This window comes from Coffea arabica, chromosome 2e (assembly GCF_036785885.1).
Source record: "Coffea arabica cultivar ET-39 chromosome 2e, Coffea Arabica ET-39 HiFi, whole genome shotgun sequence".
In the NCBI taxonomy this organism is placed as follows: domain Eukaryota; kingdom Viridiplantae; phylum Streptophyta; class Magnoliopsida; order Gentianales; family Rubiaceae; genus Coffea; species Coffea arabica.
Genome location: NC_092313.1, coordinates 3,679,081 through 3,703,035, shown reverse-complemented (window position 1 = coordinate 3,703,035; position 23,955 = coordinate 3,679,081). Strand labels below are relative to the sequence as shown.

Below are 23,955 nucleotides of genomic sequence, written 5' to 3'. Positions count from 1 at the left end.
CATTACTGAAGCACCTTTACTCGGTAGAATGGTTCTCAGTGATTGCAATGGCTTTTAATTTTTATTCTTTAGCCATGTGACGATGATTATCAAAATATTATCTGGAAATTTTCCAGGATCCAGCAGATAATTCTGGCTATTTCAGTTTTATGTGGGAATACAGCACTACCTTTCTGCTGTTGCTTCCTCATCAACACAAGCAGAGGAGAGAGCAAAATTTTGTCTGTGCAGCTTCCACAAGTGAAGTCTAGGCACCTAGCCACAATGAAACATTCATATATATCTATCGTCCAAACATTGATCGTCTACCTTATATTGCCAAGAATGTATTTCTGTAAAATCTAATGGTGATGCGTGAGAATCCAAGATAGTGGCAAATTAAAAAAGTGCGAGAGATTCAGTAGTTTTTTTTTTTTTCTAAAGTTAATTTTACAAAGCAATAACACACGGTCTAATGACAAATTGCATAATTTACTGGTTCTTCATTATTGAACAAATGGTCCACAAAGAGAGTACCTGGCTTATTTCTGCCAGATTTCATATCTCAATCTATGTTTTCTTTTTCTAACTTTTACTGCTAATGCAACTTTGTTTTGATTTTGAAAATTTTGATATGGTGCACAAATGGTAAGTTAACCAGCAGTCAAGTTGTCTCAGCCTTGTTCCCGTTATAATCTTCATCATTAAGCACAAATCTTTTCCAAAACCAATGCTCCCTCCAGATCTTTTCCATCCTTTCAATTGGAACATTCTTCGTTTCAGGTAGCAACAGGTAAACAAATGCGGTCATCACTGTTACCCAACCCCCAAAAAAGAAGAAGATTCCAGCTTTCAAGTGGCACAGCATAGCTAGGAAAGTCTGCGCACCAAGGAAAATGAACACAAAATCCACAGCAACTCGGATGCCTTGAGCAGCAGATCTTATCTCTAGGGGAAATATTTCACTTGGAATTAACCACCCCAATGGACCCCATGACAATCCAAAACCTGCAACATACATGCAGACCAGGATCAAAACCAAGTAAGCATATGTAGTGCTCAGTTGGCCATGATCCCCAAGCTTTACAGCCATGATTCCCCCTATTATCAACTGACAAACCAACATGACAGCTCCCCCTACAAAAAATAGAACCTTTCGACCAACTTTGTCCACTATCAACGATGTCAAAATTACAGCGCTGCTACCTACAACCCCAACTACTATTGCAGACAGGAGGGATGCGCTTTCACCTCGACCTATAGTCCTGAAGAGGACCGGAGCATAGAAGGTGATAGTATTGATTCCTGTTAATTGCTGGAAGAACGGTATTGCCATTGACATGACAAGTTGAGGCCTATATCTTCTTTTTCTGATGTCCTTAAATGGATGCTTTATTGCTTTTGCAATGTCACTTGCTTGGATAAGATCATCTAGTTCAATTTGAACATCGTCGACACCACGGATTTGTTGCAGCACCCTCTTAGCCTTTTCATAATTTTTGCCATGCTGAATTATACTATTGGGAGTATCGGGAAGGAAGAGAGCCCCAAGAGTGAGAATTGAGGCTGGTGCTGCAGCCATTGCTAAGGAGATTCGCCATCCCCAACCACCTCTGATTTTTGCAGCACCGTAGTTAATTAAGTTAGCTATCAAAATACCAATTCCAACACAGAAATTGAAGCCAGAGGTAAAAGCTCCTCTCTTTTTGGGTGGTGCCATTTCAGCGAGGTACAAGGGGACTGACTGCAAAAAAGAACAGAGAAGGTTTGTACGATTAATAACGAAAAAAATTATTAAGCCCATAAAATGTTTAGATGCACAAGTTCACTACTTGGCACTGAGAACGGAAAATCTTGAAGTAACAGGTTTAGATGAGCACTGAAAAGCTTAAAGTAACAGGTTTAGATGAGTAATTCCAGCCAGTAAATGAGATGGCAGCCGGTAATTCAGTATCCCCGGCTATTTATCCTTTAGACACCACATGCTAGTAGAGTAATACCTGGTTTGCAAAGCCAATCCCAACTCCGAGGAAAATTCGACCAAATATTAGCATGACCACGTTGTATGCTGCACCACCAATGGCAGAACCAATGATAAATGCAGCTCCACCTAGGAGAATGGATGACTTGCGCCCGAAGGCCCTTGTAACTTGTGAAGCAAAGAATGAAGCAACAAGGGCAGCTATGTAGAGGGAAGAGGTGAAAAATGTCAGTAACTGACTATCAAACTTGCAGTAGTTGCTCGTTGTTTTGTCTTCTTTCATCTTTTTGAACACCTCAGGGAAGAATTTCTTCAAAAAGTGATCCATAGAGGTTACTCCACCTTCACTTCAATCAAAATCAGTTAATACGCCTACTGATTGTATATTGCCAAGAGTAATCACGTAAAAGATTAGTTGCAGTCATCCACTTCTCAAGCTTCCAGATATTCAACTACTCGGAATAGAAGTTAATTGAGAACGAGTAAATCAAGAAAATTCACTTGTGCCATAGAAAAAATCTAATGCAAAAAAAAAAAAAAAAAAAAAAAAACTGAACTGCCGCACTTAAATACTAAAAAGTTCACAAAATTTAGTACTCTTAATGACCTGAAATGTTGATGGCTATAAGAATTAAAAATGATGGATTCTGCAATTGCAGCAGTAGGCCAATTCTGTCACCTATGTGTCTCAAGCAAGCAAAGAGTACAAGCAGCAAACAAGCCGGATAGCATAATACTTGGATGATAAAACTGTTTCATTTTCTTCTTATGGATTGACAGTATCTGATACAATTCCACCATTTTCACCGTTACGCAATTCAGAGATATTCCAGAAAAGGGATATTCTCTTTCCTTCTGATTTGAGCACTTCAAACCTTCTATATCCGTTTGTTCTAACAATACTAAACACACAAGTTTGATGCAATTCGCCTTGATGAATTATTTTCCTGATACTCGAGTTTCAAGCAAACGAATCATGGCAGAAAGACCAAACGAAAAGCCATACGAATTGATACAATTAAGGGAATGCGAAAATGCGAATCACTGATGGATGTTTATCCAGGGTTTTGGTGAAAAGACAGATATTTTAGCCAACAACAAATGAAACCTGAAATTCCAAGATCATAGCCAAAGATTAGTGCTCCAGTTGCAGCCACAGCACATGATAACACCACGAACCACGTGATCCTGGCATTATAGTGCCCGCCTTCACTTCTTGTTGCCATCCCAGGTGCCATTCCTGCTCAAAAGCTCCCGGAATACTAATTGAAAGTTCAAAGGGAAGACTGGATATCGCTTATCAGCAAGAATTCCATGATCCAAAAGACCACAAAGTAAATATACTACTCGTGTTCTTAATTACTTTGTCAGTATTCTCTGCAAGAATAATCTTTATTACTACTAATACTAGTATATATAAAAGTTCCAACGAGTGAGGTGAATGTGTGATGTGTATTATGTGGAACGTCGCAGTCTTGCAACCATGGTTCAAAGTTGTGGTGGCGGTCCGACCATTTCATATCGGTCTCGACATATCGATCAAGGTCTCGGCGAGATGTAAATTTTGTAGTATTTAATATTTTAAAAATTATGAATAACATTAAAAAACATGCTAAATAAAAATATAAAAAATTAGCAAAAGAGTATCAATAAAATATAAATTTGCGAGTTGACTCGAGATGATTCGGACTATTCGTATCGGAGACTTCTCAATTGAGTTCTAGGTGATTCGATCGAGTTTTTGGCGAGTCAAGTATCTTATAATCATCTCGTCCTGATATTGTATCAGAGGGATCGGTTCCGGTGATGATTCGGCTGAGTCATCTCTGTCTCGACCAAGACTTTGAACCATGCTCGCAACGGCCATAATCATCAAATTCATAATGAGAAAGCAGTAACAACACGGCATCCAATTTTTTTCACACCCCACAAATCAGAGTGTGATCCCAAGAAAGTCCAATACCGAAGTGCTGACTTTACTTAAGTGTATCTTTTATTTCTTTTCGTCCTTTAATTGCAACACTCAGACCACCAAACCCCTACATTGACAGCTCCCGTGATCTTCGCCCGCCAGTCAACGCAGGAGCTGTGCAATGTTGGCATGCTGCATAAAGGGGGAATTTTCATTTTCGACCACCAGGAACTTGCATTTGTAAATCAGGGTGAAAAAAAAAAAAAAGAATCAGTAGTATTAGTTGACAATAATACTGTCAAATCAAAATTTTTGTACTTTTCGGGTTTCTGAAGAAAGGGATGTCTGGAAAAAGGAAACAAGGAAAACGGATACAAACTTCTTTTTTTTTTCTCTGGGAATCAATATGATATAAAGAATTTTATGGTACTTTTGCTATTTTTTTTTTCAACAGGAAACGTTTGTATTTCAAGTTTTATTTTAGCACGAAATGGAATGTACTGAAAGCCTGCAGAATTGGTTTGATTTGTTGGTTTCTTTATCTTCATTTAACCACCATATCCATCACAAGGGATCTCAAATGAAAGAAATTTTAAGGCAATAAATAGGTACCACCACTCAGGTGGACTTAACCTACAATTGATTTATTATGCTGATAGCAATTCATTTACTAAAGACGGTAGGTGTGGAGATGGAGGCTGGTCATTATGGGACCTTGTGCCGTCTAGTTTCTGCTGGATTCATGATGGCCAACATCAAAATCAATCAGAATCTTCGATGCCAAAATTTCATTGGAACAATCAATGACATATCATATTTTAATGACAAGCGGCATGATGTATCCTGGACCCCGGAAGTTGTTAGCAGTTGGAAGTGTTGGAACAGATTAACTCTCAGAATTCAAGAGAACAAGCATTTCTTCTCGGCTTCTTCTGTCAAGACGAGGGGCGTGAATCTCTTCTTGCACCTGCAGAAATTTCTAAAGCATGATTTTATAAACAGTAATTTAATCAGCATGTCAAGCTGCCTCAGCCTTAGTTCCCAATGAGTCCTCATCATCATCGAGCACAAATCTCCTCCAAAACCAATGCTCCCTCCAGATCCTGTCCATCCGTTCGAGTGGAACGTTCTTCGTCTCAGGCAATAATAGGTACACAAATGCGGTCATCAGTGCCACCCACCCCCCAAAAAAGAAAAAGATTCCGGCCTTGAAGTGGCACAGCATGGCTAGGAAAGCCTGAGCAACAAGGAAAAGTAACAGAAAATCCACAGCAACTCGGATACTTAGTGCAGTAGACCTTATCTCCAGGGGAGAGATTTCACTGGGAACTAACCATCCCAATGGACCCCATGACAAACCAAAACCAGCAACATATGTGCACACCAGGATCAAGACCAAGATACCATAAGAATTGCTCAATCGCCCATGATCCCCTAGCTTTATTGCCATAATTCCTCCTATTAAGAACTGACACACCAGCATTACAGCTCCCCCTACCATAAAAAGAACTCTTCGACCAACTTTGTCCGCTATCAACAATGTAAAAAATATTGTAGTGCTGACTACAGCTCCAGTCACTACTGCAGACATGAGTGATGCACTTTCACCCAGACCTATGGTTCTGAATAGTATTGGAGCATAGAAGGTGATAACGTTGATTCCTGTTAGTTGCTGAAAAAAGGGTATTGCTATCGACATGACTAGTTGAGGCCTATATTTTCTTTTGATGATGTGCTTAAATGGGTGTTTAGTTATCTTTGAAACGTTACTTGCTCGGATGAGATCGTCCAGCTCAATTTGGACATCATCAACACCCCGAACTTGTTGCAATACCCTCTTGGCCTTTTCATGGTTCTTGTCATCCTCGATCAGACTGTTGGGCGTTTCAGGAAGGAAAAGAGCACCCACGATAAGAAATGAGGCGGGTGCCCCAGCCAGGGCTAAAGAGACTCGCCATCCCCAACCTCCTTTGACTTTTTCAGCACCATAATTGACAAGGTTAGCTAGTAAAACACCAATTGCTATGCAGAGATCAAAGCCAATACCAAAAGCTCCTCTGGATTTTGGTGGTGCCATTTCTGATAGATACATGGGGACTGACTGCAAAAAAGAAAAAGTCGATTCATAAAGTTAGCGACCGACCAAAGACGAACTCAAATTTTACTAAGGCACAAGTAAAATGCTGTCGGCATCCTTGCTTTATCAGCAATACAAGTAATTTTCTGAACTTCAATTGAAAGCGTGTTTTGTCTCATGCAGCCAATTATGTTGCTTTCTGGCAGAACTCACGCTAGCTCTATCTTCTTTCCAACTGAGCTTTAGTGAGTCTTCTGGACAATCGCAGCAATTATAATGCATTTCCATCTAAATATTAAATGATGTGGGTGCCCAAATCAATGCCACCTAAATTTTCTTGCTGTTCATTTGCTGTACCAATTGTAGAGAAACAAAAATGAATTTTGCTGAAATCTGCTCCATGTTCCTTATCTCTAAATTTGGCAACTAAATGTCACGAACCTCAGCAAAAACAACAGCTTATGATGGTTTATACATGGATAATGACAATGTAAAATTTGGTATACGCCATCACAGAACTAGTCGTCATCATGTACATATGTGTGTGTACGTGGGTGCTGTGCATGAAAGAGAGAGAGCCACCTGGTTTGCAAAGCCAATCCCAACCCCAAGTAAAACTCGAGCAAGCATCAGCATGAATACATTATATGCTGCACCGCCTATTGCAGAACCAGCTAGAAACGAGGCCCCAGCAAGGAGGATGGATGACTTGCGTCCAAAGGCTCTAGTTACTGGCGAGGCACAAAGTGAAGCAACAAGACCGGCAATGTAGAGTGAAGAGGTAAAAGATGTCAGTAATTGACTATCAAATTTGCAGTAATTGCTGGTCATGCTATCTTCTTTCATCTTCTTGTACACATCCGGGAAGAACTTCTTCAAAAAGTGATCCATAGAAGTTACTCCACCTTCACAATTACTCTAGTACAGTTACTAGTGTATTTTGTACAGCATCGCATTTGTTGATAACAAGATAAAATCATGTTAAGTAATCTTTGTTGAAGTCATCAACTTGTCAAACTATCAATGTACTTAACAACTCGCAAATAATAACAGCAGAAAGAGTTGAAGTCAATCTATTAGAAGAAGACGCACTAGAACTTATGGGGTAGACGAATCACGGTACAGAAAAGACCAAGTAGAATTGTACCATCTTCAACACTTTAATTTTGTCAATTCCGCAAAAAAATGAAAATCAAGCACCATATAAATGGAACGGCTCCGAAATTGCAACTTCTTTGGCCAATTCTTAAACAGAAGCATCTAATTCACTTAAGACCATACCAAACGAGACTGGAATAAATAAACAAATCAGCAACATAATATGATGCAGGATGAACAGTGTTTGATTTTAGTCCAACGAACCATCTTTGATCCGACAGAACAGTATCCATTTTCACTTTGATCCTCTTATGATAACGTGGAAGGATATTTTCTTTCCTTTAATCTTGCATGTTCAAACTTCCCAGTCTGTCTAATAGTCCAGCTTCAATTGAATAAGGGACAAGACCAAATGAAACCCATGTAATATCCAGACATTTGGTAGGTAGTAAAGCAGGGGAAAATGTACCTGAAGTCCCAATGTCATACCCAAAGATGAGTCCTCCAGTTGAAGCAATGGCACAAGAAAACACCAAAAGCCATGTTATCCTAGCATTATACAATTGGCCCTCTTCACTTGTTATCGCTATCCCAGCTGCCATTTCTCTCCTCAAAGCTGGGAAAATAGTGAAAGTCTAAAGGCAAGAATAGAGATGAGTGTGTGTGTATATAGCTACTACAATCTGGTAAGGTGAAGGTGTGGTCTGGATTTTGGAACGTCGCTCTTGTCTTGTGGTGCAAATCAAAAATCCATTTTTTTAAGCGCGAATAATGATGAAGCACCCAACTACGTCAAACATTTAGATGCAGCTGCATATACAAGCTAACAGTGGTCTGAAATCGTGGAATGAACGCAATATGGAATATAAAGTCCCATTCTTGCTTTGGCGGCCCCTCAAAAGTCAAAAGTTACTAGTAAGTAGTAACCCGTCCCCCGGGTCCCCCACCTACCGGTGACCCTGGCGGGCGGGGGCTTTTATTTCTTTCTTTGAATTTTGTAGACGTCCTGTTCTCGTAGATTGTCAAATTTCCACCCACGGAAACTTTTGTTTATGCTAATCGATGTACTAGACTGGAGGTATTCTAGTTAAATGGGAAAGTAGTCTTTCCCTACCATTTTTGCGCTTGAGATAGCAATTTTTTATGCTATTTCCATCCTTCAATCCCTCCAAAGCTACTAAATAATTACTCCGAATTACTTTCATTTAGAATGGGTGGTTAGTCTATAATACATTCATGCCCAAAAATCCAAAAAATATATATATAGGAGAAAAAACAGCTTTAGCATTATTTTTTTAAGGATTTATTTTGCTGACACTATATATACTAGTGAATTTGAATGCATGAGAGTTAATCCGGATTCGAATTTGCACTTTAAACTTTACATTTATACTAGTCTTTCAGCCCTGATGCTATGCATCAGATAGCCTGGATTGGTTTTTTGGCTGCTGTGGTATATTTTTTGTTAGTGTTGTGTGTGTCTATGTGTGTGTGTGTTTTTTTGACATGGTTAATAGGTGATTGGTTTGGTTGTACAGTATGAAGTATGACTGGGTATCGTTCTTTTTTTTTTTGGAGAGGGGCTTTAGCTATCACTTCTTCGTACAAGCGTACGATGCGTGTGAAGGTAATATGAATTTACCTAACCCAATGATATAATGTGCAATGTATTAAGAAAAATATCATTTAAGTATATTATATAATGTGCACCGAAATTTGCTTAACCCTGTGATATAATGTAAACTTTCTACACCAAAATTTAGCCCAGGAGAATGAGAGATTTGCATGTTTATGTTTAAAACTAAACCATAAATATCACATAGCAATAAAATGGGAACATTTTATAACAGCTATAGTGAGCTTTTGTTGCAAAAATGCTCATTTTGCTCAGATAGGGAAAGTGATAGCTTGGTTAAAAATATAAGTAGATATGCTCTAGGCACATATGGTGATGAGAAATGGAACAATCCTTGGTGATCTAACACTTTTGTATAGCCTTTTAGGAGCCTTTGCTCAACAAATGTAAAGCTAAATCATTAATACAATTCCTACCGTTTCTGAATATATATATATATATATATATATATATATATATATATATATATATATATATATATATATATAACAGCTATAGTGGGCTAGCATATACTATATTAATCTTGTACACAAAACTGAAGCAAAAGTACACAGCAATTATAATAATATAGCCAACCAATTCATTTAGGTTCAAAATAAACGCTAATGACTCTTGAGAATTTTTCTCAATCCATCCGAGCCTTTGGTGACGTTGAGTATGTAATCCAACGTAACTTTTGCATTCTCTCTGTATTCACAAACAAAAACATAAAATATCATTGACCAAATAATCTTTTGTTACAATTTACAAAAAAAAAAATATTATCAGGAAGCATAAGTATACATCTTATAACAAGATTGGCTGTGAATCAATCAGTTGACCATAGAACAAGATGAAGGAAGTTAAGAATGTTGCAACTACTTAATGTCTCGTGGTACAAGAATGTAGCAAACATGGACAGGGGGGGTGTCAAAGCAATTTCATATGAGGGACGTGTAGACTACTCTGGCATCCACTACAGACGAAAAAAGCTTTGAAAGAGCAAAGCATGCATATTATCCTGTAGAATTGAAAGAGCTGTGAGATGAACAGACATTCAAGCCGAATGTAGTACGAGTACCTTGTCAAAATAAGGCTGAAACTTGCCTCTGCAGAAATTAGATAGTGTCCAAGTGGCATTTCGCAACAATGATAGTTGCATGCTCATTTAGCTGAGCCAGCAAAAGACCTAGAGCTCCATGACCAAGAACAAGATCACGGCATTTTGGGAAATCACCAACCACATTTCACAGAGCCCATACAGCCTAACGTAGTTAAAAGAAAATTAAGGAATAAGAGATAAATAACAATAAAATTCAATTATATCATGCAACATTCAAAATCCAAAAAGCAATACAAGGCATTGAACATGATTCCAAACTCCAGAAGAGGAAATTTCTTTATCATTCGTCAAAGATGTTCCTATTCACAGACATTATCGCTTGGAGAACTAAGAAGCTATGCAAATATGGGAACAACACCATTGTCTATTACAACCTTAGTGTGCTTAGATGCCCCAGAAGCAATGTTTGTGAGAGCCCAAGCTGCCTCAAACTACAAATTTGCAAAGGATGGAAAATGATAATTATACGTGACACCAAACAAATATAATCTTCATTTTGTAACGCAAAATGGGGAAGAATGAGCTTGAAGCTGAAGTTGAGGAAATCCTCCCTAATAAGATAATGAACAAAACACCAGAACTATTGCTTGTAGACGAAACCACTATTAACATAAATAATCTCACATTTATTGCAAGGGGTTTAAGCAACAATTTATATTCCATGAGACATGCTCAAAATAAGCACAAACATATAGTTGGAAACTGCTCTGCATTACTCGGCAATACTGTAGGCTCTGTAGCTATTCTGGTTAATGGATCAGTCACAAAGCGTTTTCTAGACCGACGTTGCCTATGCAGCGATGGTTCACCAGTATCTAAATTAGTTGCTAGAACCTCGTTAGCACCATTACCAATAGACCTAGATACATCTCGTTCATTTTCCTGCAAAACAACCAAAGCATAGTTAAAGATTATGAATTTAGTATGCTTAAATAAGTCAATCTGGCTTGTAATAGATAAAAGCTAACATGTGATCAACTGGTTAGTCTTACCAGAGTACATGCTTAGACGAAACCACTGTTCACATAAATAATCTAACATTTATTGCAAAGGATTTAAACAACAGTTTATATTCCACGAGACATGCTCAAAATAAGCATAGACATACAGCTAGAAACTGCTCTGTAGTACTCTCTGTAGATGCCAGCAATGAGTCCGAGCCCAATGAAGATTCAGTCGCATCCATATTTGGCTGATTCACAGCATTTGGGTCACGTATATTAAAAGGTGTGACAGCTGGTGTACACGCTCCTAATGGCGCATCATTCTTTGTCCGACGCCGAGCAGCAGCACGCTGGTCGCGACTCCTTCGATTTTTCTCAGCATGAGCCTCTTCCAAACTTTCATGTACTCTATTCCGACCCATTCTCAAAGCATTAATCTACAAAAAACCATCAAAAGGCACAAATAAAGCAAAGAGTGAAGACTTTACAAGATCAGCTTGCTCAGAAGATCAGCTAAGTGAGAGAGTAAAGACTTCACCTTGCAAAACCACAGACCACTGATGTGATTGGGAAACCAAACACACGTCTGAAGTGAATTATACAAGAGAACCACGGTGACAGAAGTGAATTTCCAGCGAAGCCAATTAAACAGTGAACTTAGAAATTATACAAGAGATTGGGAAACCAAACACACATCTGAGGTGAATTATACAAAAGAACCATGCCGACAAAAGTGAATTTCCAGTAAGCAAAGCCGATTAAACAGTGAACTACTTCGAAACCGAAAGAAAATTTTTCAAGTTATTTCCGAAGCTGCCAAAGAAAACTAAGAAGAAGAATGAAAGCTAAAAAGAGATTCGGCTCACCGCCTAAGTTGGCTGAACAGCTGAGAACAGAACCAAGAAGAGAATGAGAGGAAATTGCTGACCAAAAATGAGAAGAAGAGAATGAGAGTCACGCGGACACACGTGAAATTCCAGCAGACAGAAGCGATTAAATAACAAGAGGGCCACGTGGACAAAAGCGAATTTCCAGCAAAACTGTAGACACCAAATTTTTTGTGTAATTTCATTTTTAGTTTTTTATTTGTTGTGTTCATTTTTAGTTTTTAGTTTCCAGTTTTATTTTTATTTTTAAGTTTTATCATAGAATTTGTTGAAAAAAAAAAGAAAAAAAGAAAAACATTCAAAAAAAATATGATTTAGTCGTTTGTAATTTAAATTCAATGCTTTCTTAAAAGAAAAATGAAAATGAAAAATCATAAAAAAGGAGAAAAGAGAAAATTGAAGAAAAAGAGGGAAAAGAAGAAAAATTCAAAAAAAATAGGCTTTAGTTGGATTGGAAAAATGAAAAAAAGAGAAAAAGAAAAAAAGAGGAAAAATTGTTCACAAAAATATGTTTATTTCTTTAAATTCAATCTTTGGGCACTTTAGTTATTTTTATTAAGTTATTGTGAGAAAAAGAAAATGATGAAAAACGAAAAATTGAAAAATTAAAAATGGCCATTTTTTGTTTAAGTTTTTTGTTTAAAATTATTTTTGTTTTGTTATTATTATTACCCGGTTTGTGTAATCTTGTTATTATTATTATTTATGTTTTATTTTATCATTTCTGTAATTATCAAGTTGTGTTAAAAAAAAAAAAAAAAAGAAAAAAAAAAAGATTTTGGCCGCGCATGCACGCTGCATTTTGTTTTTGCAGCGTGCCAAGGACGAGGGGCTGGTTCATCGGATGGCCAAGAAAAATGGGTTGAAGGGGATGATTTTCTGACCATTGAATACAGGGTTTAGGGGTTGTGAGTTGATATAAAAATGAAAAAAGGGCTACAGCCGCAAGAGAGGTTTTTGGGGGAGAGCATCGACAGGCTAAAAGAAAAACTGAGCGAGGGTTTTGGAGTGAGAGAGAGTTAGCGGCTAAGAAAAACCCGAGAGAAGGCGGAGAGAAAGGGATCTGGGCATTAAGTGATGGCTAAAAAATCTGAAGGAAGAACAAAGCAAGCAAGAGATTGGCGGCGTGGGTTCTGAAAGAAAAGAAACGAGAAAGAGAGATAGAGAGATAGCGGCTGAAATCTGAGAGGAAAAGGATTAGCGGCGAGAGTCTTTGAGCAGAAAGGGAATTAACAGCTGAGTGAAAGCAAGGCTGAACGGGAGAATCTCACCACCACCTGCGGCTGTTCTTGGAAGAGAAATCACCACTCAAATCCATCGGAAAACCGCGCTAAAGGGGAGGCGACGGAGCCACCTGCAGCGTTCAATCTTAGGGGAAGATCATCTGAGTTCTCCTTGGTCATTCCACATTCCATCTCGTGGTCCAGGTACTTTTTCATCTTTTATAGCTAAAAGCTGCTTCCTTTATGTTATGACTTGCATTCTGTTTGCTGATTTTCTGGTTCCGTCTCTTTTCTTTTTTATGCTTCAGAATTGACTGGTGGTTTCTGCTTGGGTTTGGTGTCTTTTGTTTGAATAACGATGAGTCTAGTGTTGGGTTAATGAGTCGGCTCTTGTATGGTTGGGTTTTAGTCGAAGGAAAATGATTGAAAGTTCCCAACTTTGAGTGACATCTATTCAGATTTTTCCAGACTTCGCACGGCCTTTCTGTCCTATCATTTTGGTTTTCGTTTTCTTTTCTTTTGGCTTGTATATCATGGTTTTCTTTGGTTTGGGAAATGGGTTGGAATTTCTGGTTTTCATTTTTGCATGTTTGAATAGCTAGTTCACGCTTCCTTACTGCATTGGTGCATTACACTTGGTAGGATGTTTGGGCATGCTTCGTGGGTGAATTGCAGCAAGACGAAAGTGATGTCTTTCGCTACAGTTTGCTGCATTTTAGCTGCATTCAGTAAAAATTGCTGCATTTTGCTGAGTCCATGGAATGTCTTGAATTTTCTTTTGTTTTGCTGGTTGCTTGGTGGTATTTCATCGCATTTGTCGGCTGTAATTTGAAGCAGTGCTGGTTTGGCATGATAGCAGACCACAACAATATCATTTGCTCCTTGTCCGTCACTGCATTTTGATACATTAGCTGAAGCGTGGTGTTGTCTTTGCTGCATTTTTTTTGGTTTCTTCATTACTAAAACAGACATCTGGAAAACATGTGTGCATTTGCTGAATAAATGGTTGGGTTTAATGAAATGTTTTGGCATTTTAACCTGCGTGAGTTTCGTAGTTACAAAATTTCTTAGCAAGAACAAAAAGTTGCATTCTCTGTTCTGTTTTTTTTTTTTTTTTTTTTTTGTGATTGCACATCAAGCCTTTCCCCCTAAGTTGCATGTTTAATCTGTTTTGAGGGAAAGGAAGTAGGAGGTTAGGTGTTTGAGTTTGCATGTTTAAAACCTGAATTACTGGAGCAATGGCCGAATGTTTTGCTGGAAAATAAACTTTAGGTTGCCGAACCATTCCATATGAATGTTTGTCCAGAATTTTGTAATGCATTAGCTCCTTTATTGTTCTTGTTTGTTTGGAGTTAAGGTTAAGTAACTTGTTGCTTAGTTAGAGTTATGATGTTGGGATTGGAAAGTATCCAACCAAAGCCATGTAGTTGAATCAAAAATCTGGTTTGCATGATAAGCTGTGACTGGAAAAGAAAATTGCATCAAGCTTCATTCGTTGCTGTTAAAAGTCCTTTGTTGCTGGAATGATTTCCAATTTGTTGTACCAGATTTGCATACAAAACATCTTCATTTTGGCTCTTACATGTATGATGAATTTGGTAGGAACTTGAAGTTGGACTTTGTTTTGAGAATTTTGTCTTGTTTTCTTAGAAAATCTGTCATGCAAAGTGTAAAGGCTTCAAAGCCTAAGAAAAATATTTGCAGAAGCATTCTTTACGTGGTTGCATGAAACTTGCATGTAAAATGACTTCCAAAAATTGCACTCCAACCCTTTGGCTTCCATCTAATGCTTCCATGGCCCAATTATTTGGAAAACTGAATTAATTTTGTCCTCCTAACATGCCATTTCCTCTTTAATACATCTTGGTTTGTTTTGGGTGGTTACTTAAGGGGTTGTAGAATGAGTTTGAAGGGTCTAATAATTTCTTTTTCCTAGATTTGTAGTCAAGTTGATTTTTCTTGGATTTTTTGACATTTTGTTGCCTCGATACTAGCAAATTGTTCCTCATTTACCTCTTTGTGAATTTTCTTGTTTGATTTGGTATGTTTCACCTTAGATTCTTAATTTTATTTTATGTTTTTTTAGTCCCTTAGTTTTTAGTCCCTTTTTAATTCTTTTCAATTGGGTCTTTGTTTGTCTTAATTGGTTAAGTACGAGTGATTCAATTTGGCGTTTATTTCCATTTTCTCTGGTTTATTTGATAATTTAAGTGGTACCTTGACCTTTCTATTATTTTGGAGGGTAAGTTAGTAATTTCACTACGTTAGGGCATCGCTTCAAGGGAGGTACACTCTATCCCTTATATTTGCACTTCATTTGTCCCTACGTGCTCCTGCGTGTTATGTGAATTGCATGTCTACGTTGCTTTCCTTGTCTTTCCTCAATTCTTTGCATTTATTTTATTTACTTTTGCCTTTTATTTAAGTATTTCATTATGGGGTATGTGTACACCTCTTGGCTTGTAATAGATAGGGCTTGGAGGAGTATTCGATGAAGACCTGTTGAAGACATGTGCCTAGCTAGCAAATGTAATAGTTAGGGTTTTAATTGCTTTATGTGTCTTGCATGCTTAGTTGCTACGTGTTAATTTGCTTTGCTAGGGCCTTGCATCTAGTCGAGCATGCTAAGTGTTATGTGCTACGTGTTTATGGGTGTTTGGCATGTCTAATCGCTTTCCATAGCCATGAATGAATGTGATGGATGAATGTACGTCACCACACTAGTCCAATGCTAGTTGTGGCTCATTATTTCATTAGGAATTCATAGAAAGGGCTAGTCCAACGCTAGACCCAATTGGCCATCCCCTTTTGTTAGTGCATATTTGCATGTTCACTACATGTCATGCATTTTTCTTAGTTTTATCATTGGCATGCTCCTCGAACCCCTTTTTCCCCTCATTTTTAGGTTTTGCATCTCATACTAGTTATAGGGTTCATTTGCTTGAGAGTCCCCTTTCGATAAGGGAAACGAGCGAGTGTGGCTACTCGATAGCCTTAGCACGCTAGTTTTGCCTTCTAATCAAAGGGAAGATTAAGTCACAAAGTTAGGACTCCCCGTTCCCGTCTTGCTGCATTCCTATAGGATTCATGCATTCTATTCATTCACTATCACATACACTTACTTTATATTCTAACCCTTTTTCCACATTCTCACTTCACACTACTTTTGGACGTTTTCACTTAACTACTCACACTTTACACTTTTATTTGCACACGTGCACCTTTATATCCCTTCACTTGCACACGAACACTTTTTATCTTCATTTGCACACCTCCACTTGCATCCTATTATTTTATCACTTTTCTCACTTCACACAAACTCACACTTTCACATGGCATGCATTCCACTCATTTTTTACGTCATTTAGGATTACGTGTGACCTCTCCAAAGGATCATTATTGGGCTTCACAATTAATGTGATTGGCACCACTCACCCTTTGAAGAGAAATTTCCCCCATGTCCCCCTAGGTCTAGGTTTTTGCATTCACGTAGTCATATCCAACATGCGATACATACCTTGGGTAGAAAAATTAGGAGAAATTGGTTTAAGTCACGCAACTAGCCTTGGCTAGGTCGAAGGGGTGCCTTGGATTTTTATCCTTGCCTTCCCCTTCGTCAAATGTGACCCCCGATCCCTCTTTTGGTTACGTAGACCCAAAAGTTCTCTAAAAGGGTTTATTTACTTTTTTCATTCAAAAACAAAAATCATTTTTGGGTGACTTGGTACACCCTAACTCTATACCAAGTGGCAACTCCATTTTTTATACAAAAAACCCTTTTGAACTTCATTTGGCCAAATCGTCGCATTATAAGTCCCATGGCCTTTTACTTTTCACATTGCACACCACACACCACACAATCCACTCACACCATTTCAAAAGTGGGGCGCGACAAAAACCATTGCCACCCATCAGTAAAAGACCAAAACGTCCTTCCAAGTTACAAAAATAACGGCATAACCGGCCCATTCTGCACTGTTCATAAGCGATTGGCGCTTTATATATGTAAGATATGACATAAATCTACTCTAACTTGTGTATACACTATCAGCATATTAGTATAATATATATAAGGGATAATTTCAAAAACCTCTCCTGAGATTTCATGAAATATCACTAAACTCTCCCCACATTTTCAAAATCTCTCTTATCACCCCTCAAGTGATTGTGGTGTCGCATGTCACTATCAAAATGAATGAATTGTCAACAATAACCTCATTTATTGTAGCAATTATTTAGCATATGAAAAGCCAAAAAAAAAAAAAGAGAAAGAAAGCATGTAATAGCCTAAAGCCCGGGAAACAATTGGTCCACTTACAAAAAAAAATAAAAAATTGATTTCCAGTTCAACTTTTTCCTCTAACATTGGACTTTATAATTTAACTTGAATTTAGGGCCAATACATAATAGTTTTGACTTTTCATGTGCACTTAGTATAAACCATTATTGATATTGTGCAAGCGTCTTGATAATTTTTTAATATAACCAAATATTTAAAAAAAAAAAAATTACCCATGGCCATCTTTGCTTTTAGTTTCATACTTACCTTAGTTCACTAGTTATTTCTTAATCTATTATCCTTAGTTGGGGTAAAGAAATCTGCACCATGTCTTTTGACATCCAACACTGGTAGTAAGTTTAGAAAAGAGAATAGGATCCTTATTATTACCCTTTCGATATCTTTTTTAATATTTTTATTTTATTTTATTTTTCTTTCAATTTTCTTCCTTACACTGATATAATTAGAACATGTGGCTACGATAATGTTCTTTGGAATATCGAATTTTTTTTATGCATATGTCCAATAATAATACCCTCATAATAAAGGTGAGTTGAAAGGAAACTAACTTTGTATATATTGAAAAAAACTTGGGTGGTTTTGAATGGTTGTTTTTGGGAGTTTTTATAAAAAAAAAGTTAGATATATATTTTTCTATTTACATTGTGGATTACAAAGTTTTAAAGTTCTAAGAAGGTGTACAAATAACATAGCACAAACAAATAAATGAGAGTAAAATGTCATACTTTTGATAACTGGTCATTTTCTTGTACCAATTTCGTCTCAATCTGCCCATTTTTTAAAGCTATTTCTGCCTTTTAATATTGCTGCTAATAGTTGCCTTCCTAACGGTCATTTACCTTTCTCACTTGCAGTCCAATTTTTATGCATTTCACACTTTGACCCCCTCACTTTCTATGTAGATTTTTTTTGGTCAGCTTAAGGGTATTAAGGGAACTAAAGCACTCTCTCTCCTCCAAAATGCATTTTCTATTAATACTTTTGGTTAGAGGGGCTGACATTGTTAACAAAATGTCAATTCAAAGGGTGGTAAGAGGGATTTTGAAAACGTGGGGGGAGTTTAGTGACATTTTATGAAATCTCAAGGGAGGTTTCTGAAATTATCCCTATATATAATATTACCTCACATTTGCTATGAAGGTATACTTTGTCAGAGGGTTGTACTTTATTTTATTTTTTTTCACTTTGCTAGGAGTTATTTGAATTTAAGAGAACAAAAAAAAGGAATAAAGTATACTATTTATGAAAAATAAATGGCAGTACAATCTAAAATGAAATAGAGAGTGAAATAAAAAAAAAAGGGGGGACAGAATATCCGCTGTACTTTTATCTTATAGATCACTTAAATGGGAAATCCCTTTTCTTTGGGAATGCTTATTTTAACTTTTTCCTAGTGTCTCATTCCTTATCAAAAAAAAAAAAAAAATCTAGAGAAAGCCTTTCCAACTTCATTTCAAAACGTCCAAAATAATTTGTCACTTGCATGACATTTAAATCTAAAAAAGGCAGCATGGGCCGTTTTATATCCGAGAATATCTGGTCATCCCATCACCAACTTTGCCTCAATAGTGAATTTTCGACCTCATTTGCTCCCTTTTGATGGTCTTTGATTACCATTCTCCTCCAAAACCAGTGGCTCCTCCAGACCCTGTCCATCTGTTCTAGCGGCACGCCTTTAGTCTCCGGCAGAAGTGCATACACAAATAACGTCATTACAGCCACCCATCCTCCAAAAAAGAAGAATATTCCAGCTTTGAAATGGCAGAGCATAGCTAAAAAAGTTTGAGCAATCACAAAAGTGAAGAGAAAGCTCACTGCAACAGTTACGCTCTGGCCTGCAGATCGTATCTCTAGTGGGAATATCTCACTCGGCACCAACCAACCTAACGGCCCCCAAGACAAACCATAAGCTCCAACATAAACGCAGATCATGAACAGAAGTACAAACGCATATCCCCTGTTTATTTCACCATAATCCCCTAGCTTAATCGCCATTATCGTTCCAATTACAATTTGGGACACGAACATTAGAATCCCACCAACAGCAAACATAACCCTTCGACCAAGTTTGTCGACTACCAATACTGATACCATGGTGGTAAGCATACCGACAGCTCCGGTCACTACTGCCGACAGCAGAGATGAACTCTCTTTCAGACCAATTATTCGGAAGAGAATTGGAGCATAGAAGGCTATCACATTGATTCCCGTTACTTGTTGAAAGAATGGAATTGCAATTGACATGACAAGTTGAGGCCTGTATTCTCGTTGCATGATTTTCTTGAACGGATGTTTGATGGATCTTGAAAAATCACTGGCTTTAATGAGATCACCAAGCTCCGCTTCAACATCATCGGCTCCTCGTAATTTCTGCAGGAGTTGCTTGGCCTTCTCATAGTCATCACTGCACTGAATTATGCTGTTAGGTGTTTCTGGCAAGAATACTTCACCAAGAGTCATGATCAAGGCTGGGATAGCTGCCATGCCTAATGAGACCCTCCATCCCCATCCACCTTTAATTTTTTCAGTTCCAAAGTTAATGAGGTTCGCGACTAAGATCCCAAGACTGACACTCAGCTGGAAGCAGTTACTGAATGCTCCTCTGTATTTCGGGGGAGCAATTTCTGACAGATACAAGGGAATTGACTGCAACCAAGAAAACCACAGGATGGAGCTCTAGATTGAATGGCCACAAGGCTAAATGCAATGCATTGCAAAAAACCGGTGAAGTATCACATTAACTAGCAGCTTACCTGATTTGCAAAACCGACGCCAACTCCAAGCAAAACACGACCAAGTACTAGAATATAGACATTAAAGGCTGCAGCTCCTAAGACTGCGCCAATAAAAAATGAGGCACCACCAACAAGGATTGATGGCTTGCGTCCGAAGTTGCTGGTGAATGATGAAGCAAAGAAGGAAGCAACTAGGCCAGCAACATAGAGTGAGGAGGTGAATGCGGTCAAAAGTTGGCTGTCAAATCTGCAATAGTTGCTGACCTCAGTGGTTTCCTCCATTTTGGCGTACACGTCGGGGAAGAATTTCTTCAAGAAGGACTCCATGGAGGTCACTCCACCTTCCCATGCATAAAACAGTACTCATAAATTCATACCATACGGTCAAGGCCCTACAAGAACCATCTACACTTGTGGGCAATTACAACTCCCAGTGATAACAAGTTTAGAATTTAGGGTGATCATGCTTCTAACTACTTGATTTCAGTTTTATGTTATTGCTTAATGTTCTGTGGCAATGGATGTATTTTCGAAAACTCGGAAAAAATCAAACAATTTGAAAATTGCCTTTAGCTGAGACAGGACAGATGATTGAAAAATATGTTCAAGGAGTACTTAAAAATTTTTTGACAAACTATTACAATCCAAAGTTTTGGTGGGTTATTTGTAGGCTGCTACACTAAGAACCGAAATTGAACATCCCAACAATTTCATCCTACATGAGGAGTGTAATTAACCATTTCAAAGTAAAATTAAACATCTATCGAGTGTTCACCTGCATAAGCATGTCCAAAAGAGAAGCCTTGACAGAGAGAACATAGAAGCCAAGGGGAATTAACTATATGATAATCATTTATGAAGCAGGGATACAAAACAATGAACAGGGAATAAAATTGATGATTCCCAGAAAAGGGTGATACTAAAAAACATGCAACGACTTCATTTCTTGAAGCATTAATAGAGGAAGAAGCACCAGTAATCAAGGAGTTAGAAGAGTAAACCTGAAATTCCAGTATCGTAACCAAAGATAGCGCCCCCAATAGCAGCTATGACGCAAGAACAGAGCACAAACCACGTTATTCTTCCATTATAGTAGGAATAACCATGGCCACCTTCACCGCTGACGAACCCCGCCCCTCCGGCCATAGTTGCTTAGTCGATGGAATGATACAAGCGGGCACGCAAATGAAAAGAAGAAAGTTTCAAAGTTGGAAAAGTTTAAAGATTTAAGAAAGGGCGGTGGAATGGAAGTCCAACTTCCATGTGTACGTGGATGTATACCATTCACGGTGTGAGCTATTAGAGTGACTTTTGTAGCTCTGCATTTTCTTGCAATGTTTGTTAGGATTTAGGAACAGACCACAGGGGCGGCCAAGTTTGATTCATAATCCCTTTCTTCCCTTTGTCATGAAACGTGATTAAGGAGCCTTCATCTATTTGCCGCTCTTCTCTCTCTTTCTTCTTTCTTTATTTGACTTGGAATGGAGCGGTCTGATTCACGAGGATTGAGGTCCAAAAGATTATTGGCTATCACTTTAAGGCATATTATATAAATTACTATCATCGTGATTGAGTCCAATCCTTGTTAGCTGCTGATCTTAGCGTCCCATCGGCCATCATTGTTCAATTATTATGTACTTGGCCTTAGGGAGCCAGGCCGCCATTTCATCGAAATAAAAGTTTTTTATTATTATTATTTTAGAGCTCATAATTATCAGAAAAGCAAAATATTGGATTGCGATTTATTTGTCAAAATATATTTGCTTACATCATCATTACAATTTCCAACGCACCTTTTTATCTTTCCAATTACCTTTTTATCTCACATACATCATATCACAAAAAGTGCTACAGTAAAAATATCTCTAATAATTCACAATCCAAACAAACCCATAATCTTACATTCAACACCGTCTTGCCAATCTTCCACCCCAAATGATTAGTCGGCCATTCACCAATGGCCCAATGCCGCTGTTGTGTTTTATGGGGCATCCCAGAAACAGCACAGTATTTTTTTTTTTTTGCCCGTTCAACAATCAGGCAGGACCAACCTATCCCTTATAGCCCAAATCTATTGAAAATGGGCCATTTTCTTGCATCTAATAGTCAAATCGAAAACTGATTTTGGGCCAAATCCAGTGACACTGGATGGACTGCGTGAAACAGAACCAACTGAAGCACTAAGGCCTAGTTTGGGAGTTTAGAAGCGGAGAGTTAAAAAAACAAAAAAGAAGAGAGGAAAGAATGACACTTTCCGTTCATGCCATTAGGAAGTAATACTTCCCTCCCATTTAGTAATATGTGTATTTTGTGTACGGATTAATCTTTTTTACACTGACAGTGTATATACTGTTAGTGTCGGATGAATGACAACTATGCAAATTTTGAATTTGAAATTTAATTTCTGCACACATGTCATGAATCAAACGGTGATATACACTGTCGATGTATATAAGATTTACTCTTTATTTATTTACCCCCCTCAAGTTTAATAATAATATTGGTGTTTACTGTAATGAATAAATGTGGTAATTTAATTCCTTTTAATGTTAATAGTACATTTTCCTTTTATTTCTATCAACTTTTGAAAAGAAAAGTCATCACTTTTCTCATTTTTTTTCCTCTTTCTTTCTTCCCCATTTCTCTCAATCCAAACTAAGCCTAAGCCACGGGCGATTCTACAGCACATATTTCTTTTCACCCTCCCTTGCTTTTTTTTTTTTGGGTGAAATTCTTTCATAATTTTTTTTGGGGGTCAAATTCTTTGAAAAATTAGTAAATGAGTCTTATTTGCATGCACGTTCCAGAAGAAAACAAGATTCGTATTTTCATGCAGAGTAGGATCTAAAGGATGAAGCATCAAAGGAAAAAGGTGAAGGGAAAGATTCGGAGGGTAGGATTTCCCTCTCGCAAAGATTTTTGAAGCATATCTAAGATGCGAGTTTGGTTACATGAAGCCAAAAAAACATTACATCGAATTAATCTTTTTTTCTTATTAATGACAGTCGACATTACACCCCATCATAATCAAATCCAAGCGTCCGAATTAAATATCTAGCAATATATCAACTGCATGTGCAATTATATTGGAAGCTGACGACTGTACGAAATGAAACTCGGTCGTGGCCGTTGGATCATAGAGTTGAAGATGACAATCCCAACAGTATTAACGACCAATAACCACCATCACCGCCAGATTTATTGGAAATTTTTGTTCTCCGTAAGCGACAGAAAAAAGAAAAAAGGGCCCCATCTCTGCCGACAAAGCTGATCTCCATTTTATTGATCGAGTCATTGACACGAGCTTAAGTGCTTGATTTAAGCAATAAAATTCCATGCCATCACAAAATTCCCAGTATTATGCTTTGGCTCAAGAAAAACGATAACCAATTTGATATGAAATCTGCACTGATAATTGCAACTATATATAGATCTATTAGTAGCACTCAGTCAAAAGCAAATAGAGACTGTCTCAAGAGAACATGTTCTATTACAAAATAGTTGAGCATTCATTCATTAATTGTACAAGTACTAGTATTTGAGGAGTGTATTTTTTTTTTTTTTTTCAGAAATGACAATTGTAATATATTCTAATTTATCCTACACAGTAGGTGGAGAGGGTGGACCTAAGGAGGTCCAGGAGTAATCCGGAGAGGATTGAATCACCACTGGACCAAACGAGTGCACTATGCACTTACCTGAATTTTTTGAAGCAAATCCACATTTAATGTGACAATTGGTGGGAGGCAAGATTTGAACTCTTAAAGGTTTGAGGAGTGTACTTGGATGTGGAGATCCAACATAAATGTGGTATCTTGCATTAAGTGCTTACCTGTGAAACTTGCGACTCAGGACTTGAAAAAAAAAAAAATAGTACTAGCTATGACCTTTGCTTTTGACTCGAAGCGAGCCATGAGATTCTGATGTAATCGAACTTTTGTACGGTAGCTTTTGAGCTTGAAATCATACCAAATGAAATTATTATTAGTAGTGAAAGAGTTTGTATTAAGTAGACTCTTAATTTTGATAGCAACAGGCACATGCGAATGCGCTATAAATACCACTGACTTCTTATATGATT

The 23,955-nt window shown here is 37.7% G+C and overlaps 4 protein-coding genes across 10 annotated transcripts; all 4 read right to left on the bottom strand.

Annotated features, from left to right (window-relative positions):
* Positions 1-462: 462 nt before the first annotated feature.
* Positions 463-3,421, bottom strand: LOC140036508 (hexose carrier protein HEX6-like). Of its 2 annotated transcripts, none has more exons than XM_072078190.1 (3): positions 3,069-3,421; positions 1,980-2,302; positions 463-1,723 (listed from the first exon to the last, which is right to left on the bottom strand). In XM_072078190.1, the coding sequence occupies exons 1-3, from the start codon at positions 3,196-3,198 to the stop codon at positions 644-646; spliced, it is 1,533 nt and encodes a 510-aa protein (XP_071934291.1). In that variant the 5' UTR covers positions 3,199-3,421; the 3' UTR covers positions 463-643. The 2 variants fall into 2 exon arrangements, with proteins under 2 accessions (XP_071934291.1, XP_071934292.1); XM_072078191.1 differs by having other exon boundaries at positions 1,980-2,307; positions 3,069-3,208.
* A 1,041-nt stretch (positions 3,422-4,462) lies between these two features.
* LOC140004551 (hexose carrier protein HEX6-like) lies at positions 4,463-7,749 on the bottom strand. Its single transcript, XM_072078189.1, has 3 exons — positions 7,517-7,749; positions 6,532-6,854; positions 4,463-5,973 (listed from the first exon to the last, which is right to left on the bottom strand). Exons 1-3 carry the CDS (start codon positions 7,647-7,649, stop codon positions 4,891-4,893), a joined length of 1,539 nt encoding a protein of 512 aa, XP_071934290.1. The 5' UTR covers positions 7,650-7,749; the 3' UTR covers positions 4,463-4,890.
* Positions 7,750-9,021: 1,272 nt separating this feature from the next.
* On the bottom strand, positions 9,022-11,690 carry LOC113725186 (uncharacterized). Of its 5 annotated transcripts, XM_072078188.1 has the most exons (6): positions 11,268-11,683; positions 10,894-11,166; positions 10,502-10,667; positions 10,160-10,216; positions 9,744-9,927; positions 9,022-9,370 (listed from the first exon to the last, which is right to left on the bottom strand). In XM_072078188.1, exons 2-4 carry the CDS (start codon positions 11,149-11,151, stop codon positions 10,212-10,214), a joined length of 429 nt encoding a protein of 142 aa, XP_071934289.1. In that variant the 5' UTR covers positions 11,152-11,166; positions 11,268-11,683; the 3' UTR covers positions 9,022-9,370; positions 9,744-9,927; positions 10,160-10,211. The 5 variants fall into 5 exon arrangements, with proteins under 5 accessions (XP_071934289.1, XP_071934286.1, XP_027103995.1 ...); XM_072078185.1 differs by having other exon boundaries at positions 10,160-10,667; XM_027248194.2 differs by lacking the exon at positions 10,160-10,216.
* A 6,763-nt stretch (positions 11,691-18,453) lies between these two features.
* On the bottom strand, positions 18,454-21,296 carry LOC113725184 (hexose carrier protein HEX6-like). Of its 2 annotated transcripts, XM_072078184.1 has the most exons (4): positions 20,876-21,296; positions 19,893-20,215; positions 18,955-19,785; positions 18,696-18,866 (listed from the first exon to the last, which is right to left on the bottom strand). In XM_072078184.1, exons 1-4 carry the CDS (start codon positions 21,018-21,020, stop codon positions 18,852-18,854), a joined length of 1,314 nt encoding a protein of 437 aa, XP_071934285.1. In that variant the 5' UTR covers positions 21,021-21,296; the 3' UTR covers positions 18,696-18,851. The 2 variants fall into 2 exon arrangements, with proteins under 2 accessions (XP_027103991.1, XP_071934285.1); XM_027248190.2 differs by having other exon boundaries at positions 18,454-19,785.
* Positions 21,297-23,955: the final 2,659 nt, after the last annotated feature.

Excerpts from the sequence above, each read along its gene's own strand:
- LOC140036508 (XM_072078190.1), bottom strand. The coding sequence starts at position 3,198 with ATGGCACCTGGGATGGCAACAAGAAGTGAAGGCGGGCACTATAATGCC. Across the intron at positions 2,303-3,068 it reads CTATGATCTTGGAATTTCAG|GTGGAGTAACCTCTATGGAT; the intron begins GTTTCATTTGTT and ends ATTGAAGTGAAG. Across the intron at positions 1,724-1,979 it reads GGATTGGCTTTGCAAACCAG|TCAGTCCCCTTGTACCTCGC; the intron begins GTATTACTCTAC and ends TCTTTTTTGCAG.
- LOC140004551 (XM_072078189.1), bottom strand. The coding sequence starts at position 7,649 with ATGGCAGCTGGGATAGCGATAACAAGTGAAGAGGGCCAATTGTATAAT. Across the intron at positions 6,855-7,516 it reads GTATGACATTGGGACTTCAG|GTGGAGTAACTTCTATGGAT; the intron begins GTACATTTTCCC and ends GTAATTGTGAAG. Across the intron at positions 5,974-6,531 it reads GGATTGGCTTTGCAAACCAG|TCAGTCCCCATGTATCTATC; the intron begins GTGGCTCTCTCT and ends TCTTTTTTGCAG.
- LOC113725186 (XM_072078187.1), bottom strand. The coding sequence starts at position 11,151 with ATGGGTCGGAATAGAGTACATGAAAGTTTGGAAGAGGCTCATGCTGAG. Across the intron at positions 10,668-10,893 it reads CTACAGAGCAGTTTCTAGCT|GAAAATGAACGAGATGTATC; the intron begins GTATGTCTATGC and ends GTTGTTTTGCAG.
- LOC113725184 (XM_027248190.2), bottom strand. The coding sequence starts at position 21,020 with ATGGCCGGAGGGGCGGGGTTCGTCAGCGGTGAAGGTGGCCATGGTTAT. Across the intron at positions 20,216-20,875 it reads TTACGATACTGGAATTTCAG|GTGGAGTGACCTCCATGGAG; the intron begins GTTTACTCTTCT and ends ATGCATGGGAAG. Across the intron at positions 19,786-19,892 it reads GCGTCGGTTTTGCAAATCAG|TCAATTCCCTTGTATCTGTC; the intron begins GTAAGCTGCTAG and ends TCTTGGTTGCAG.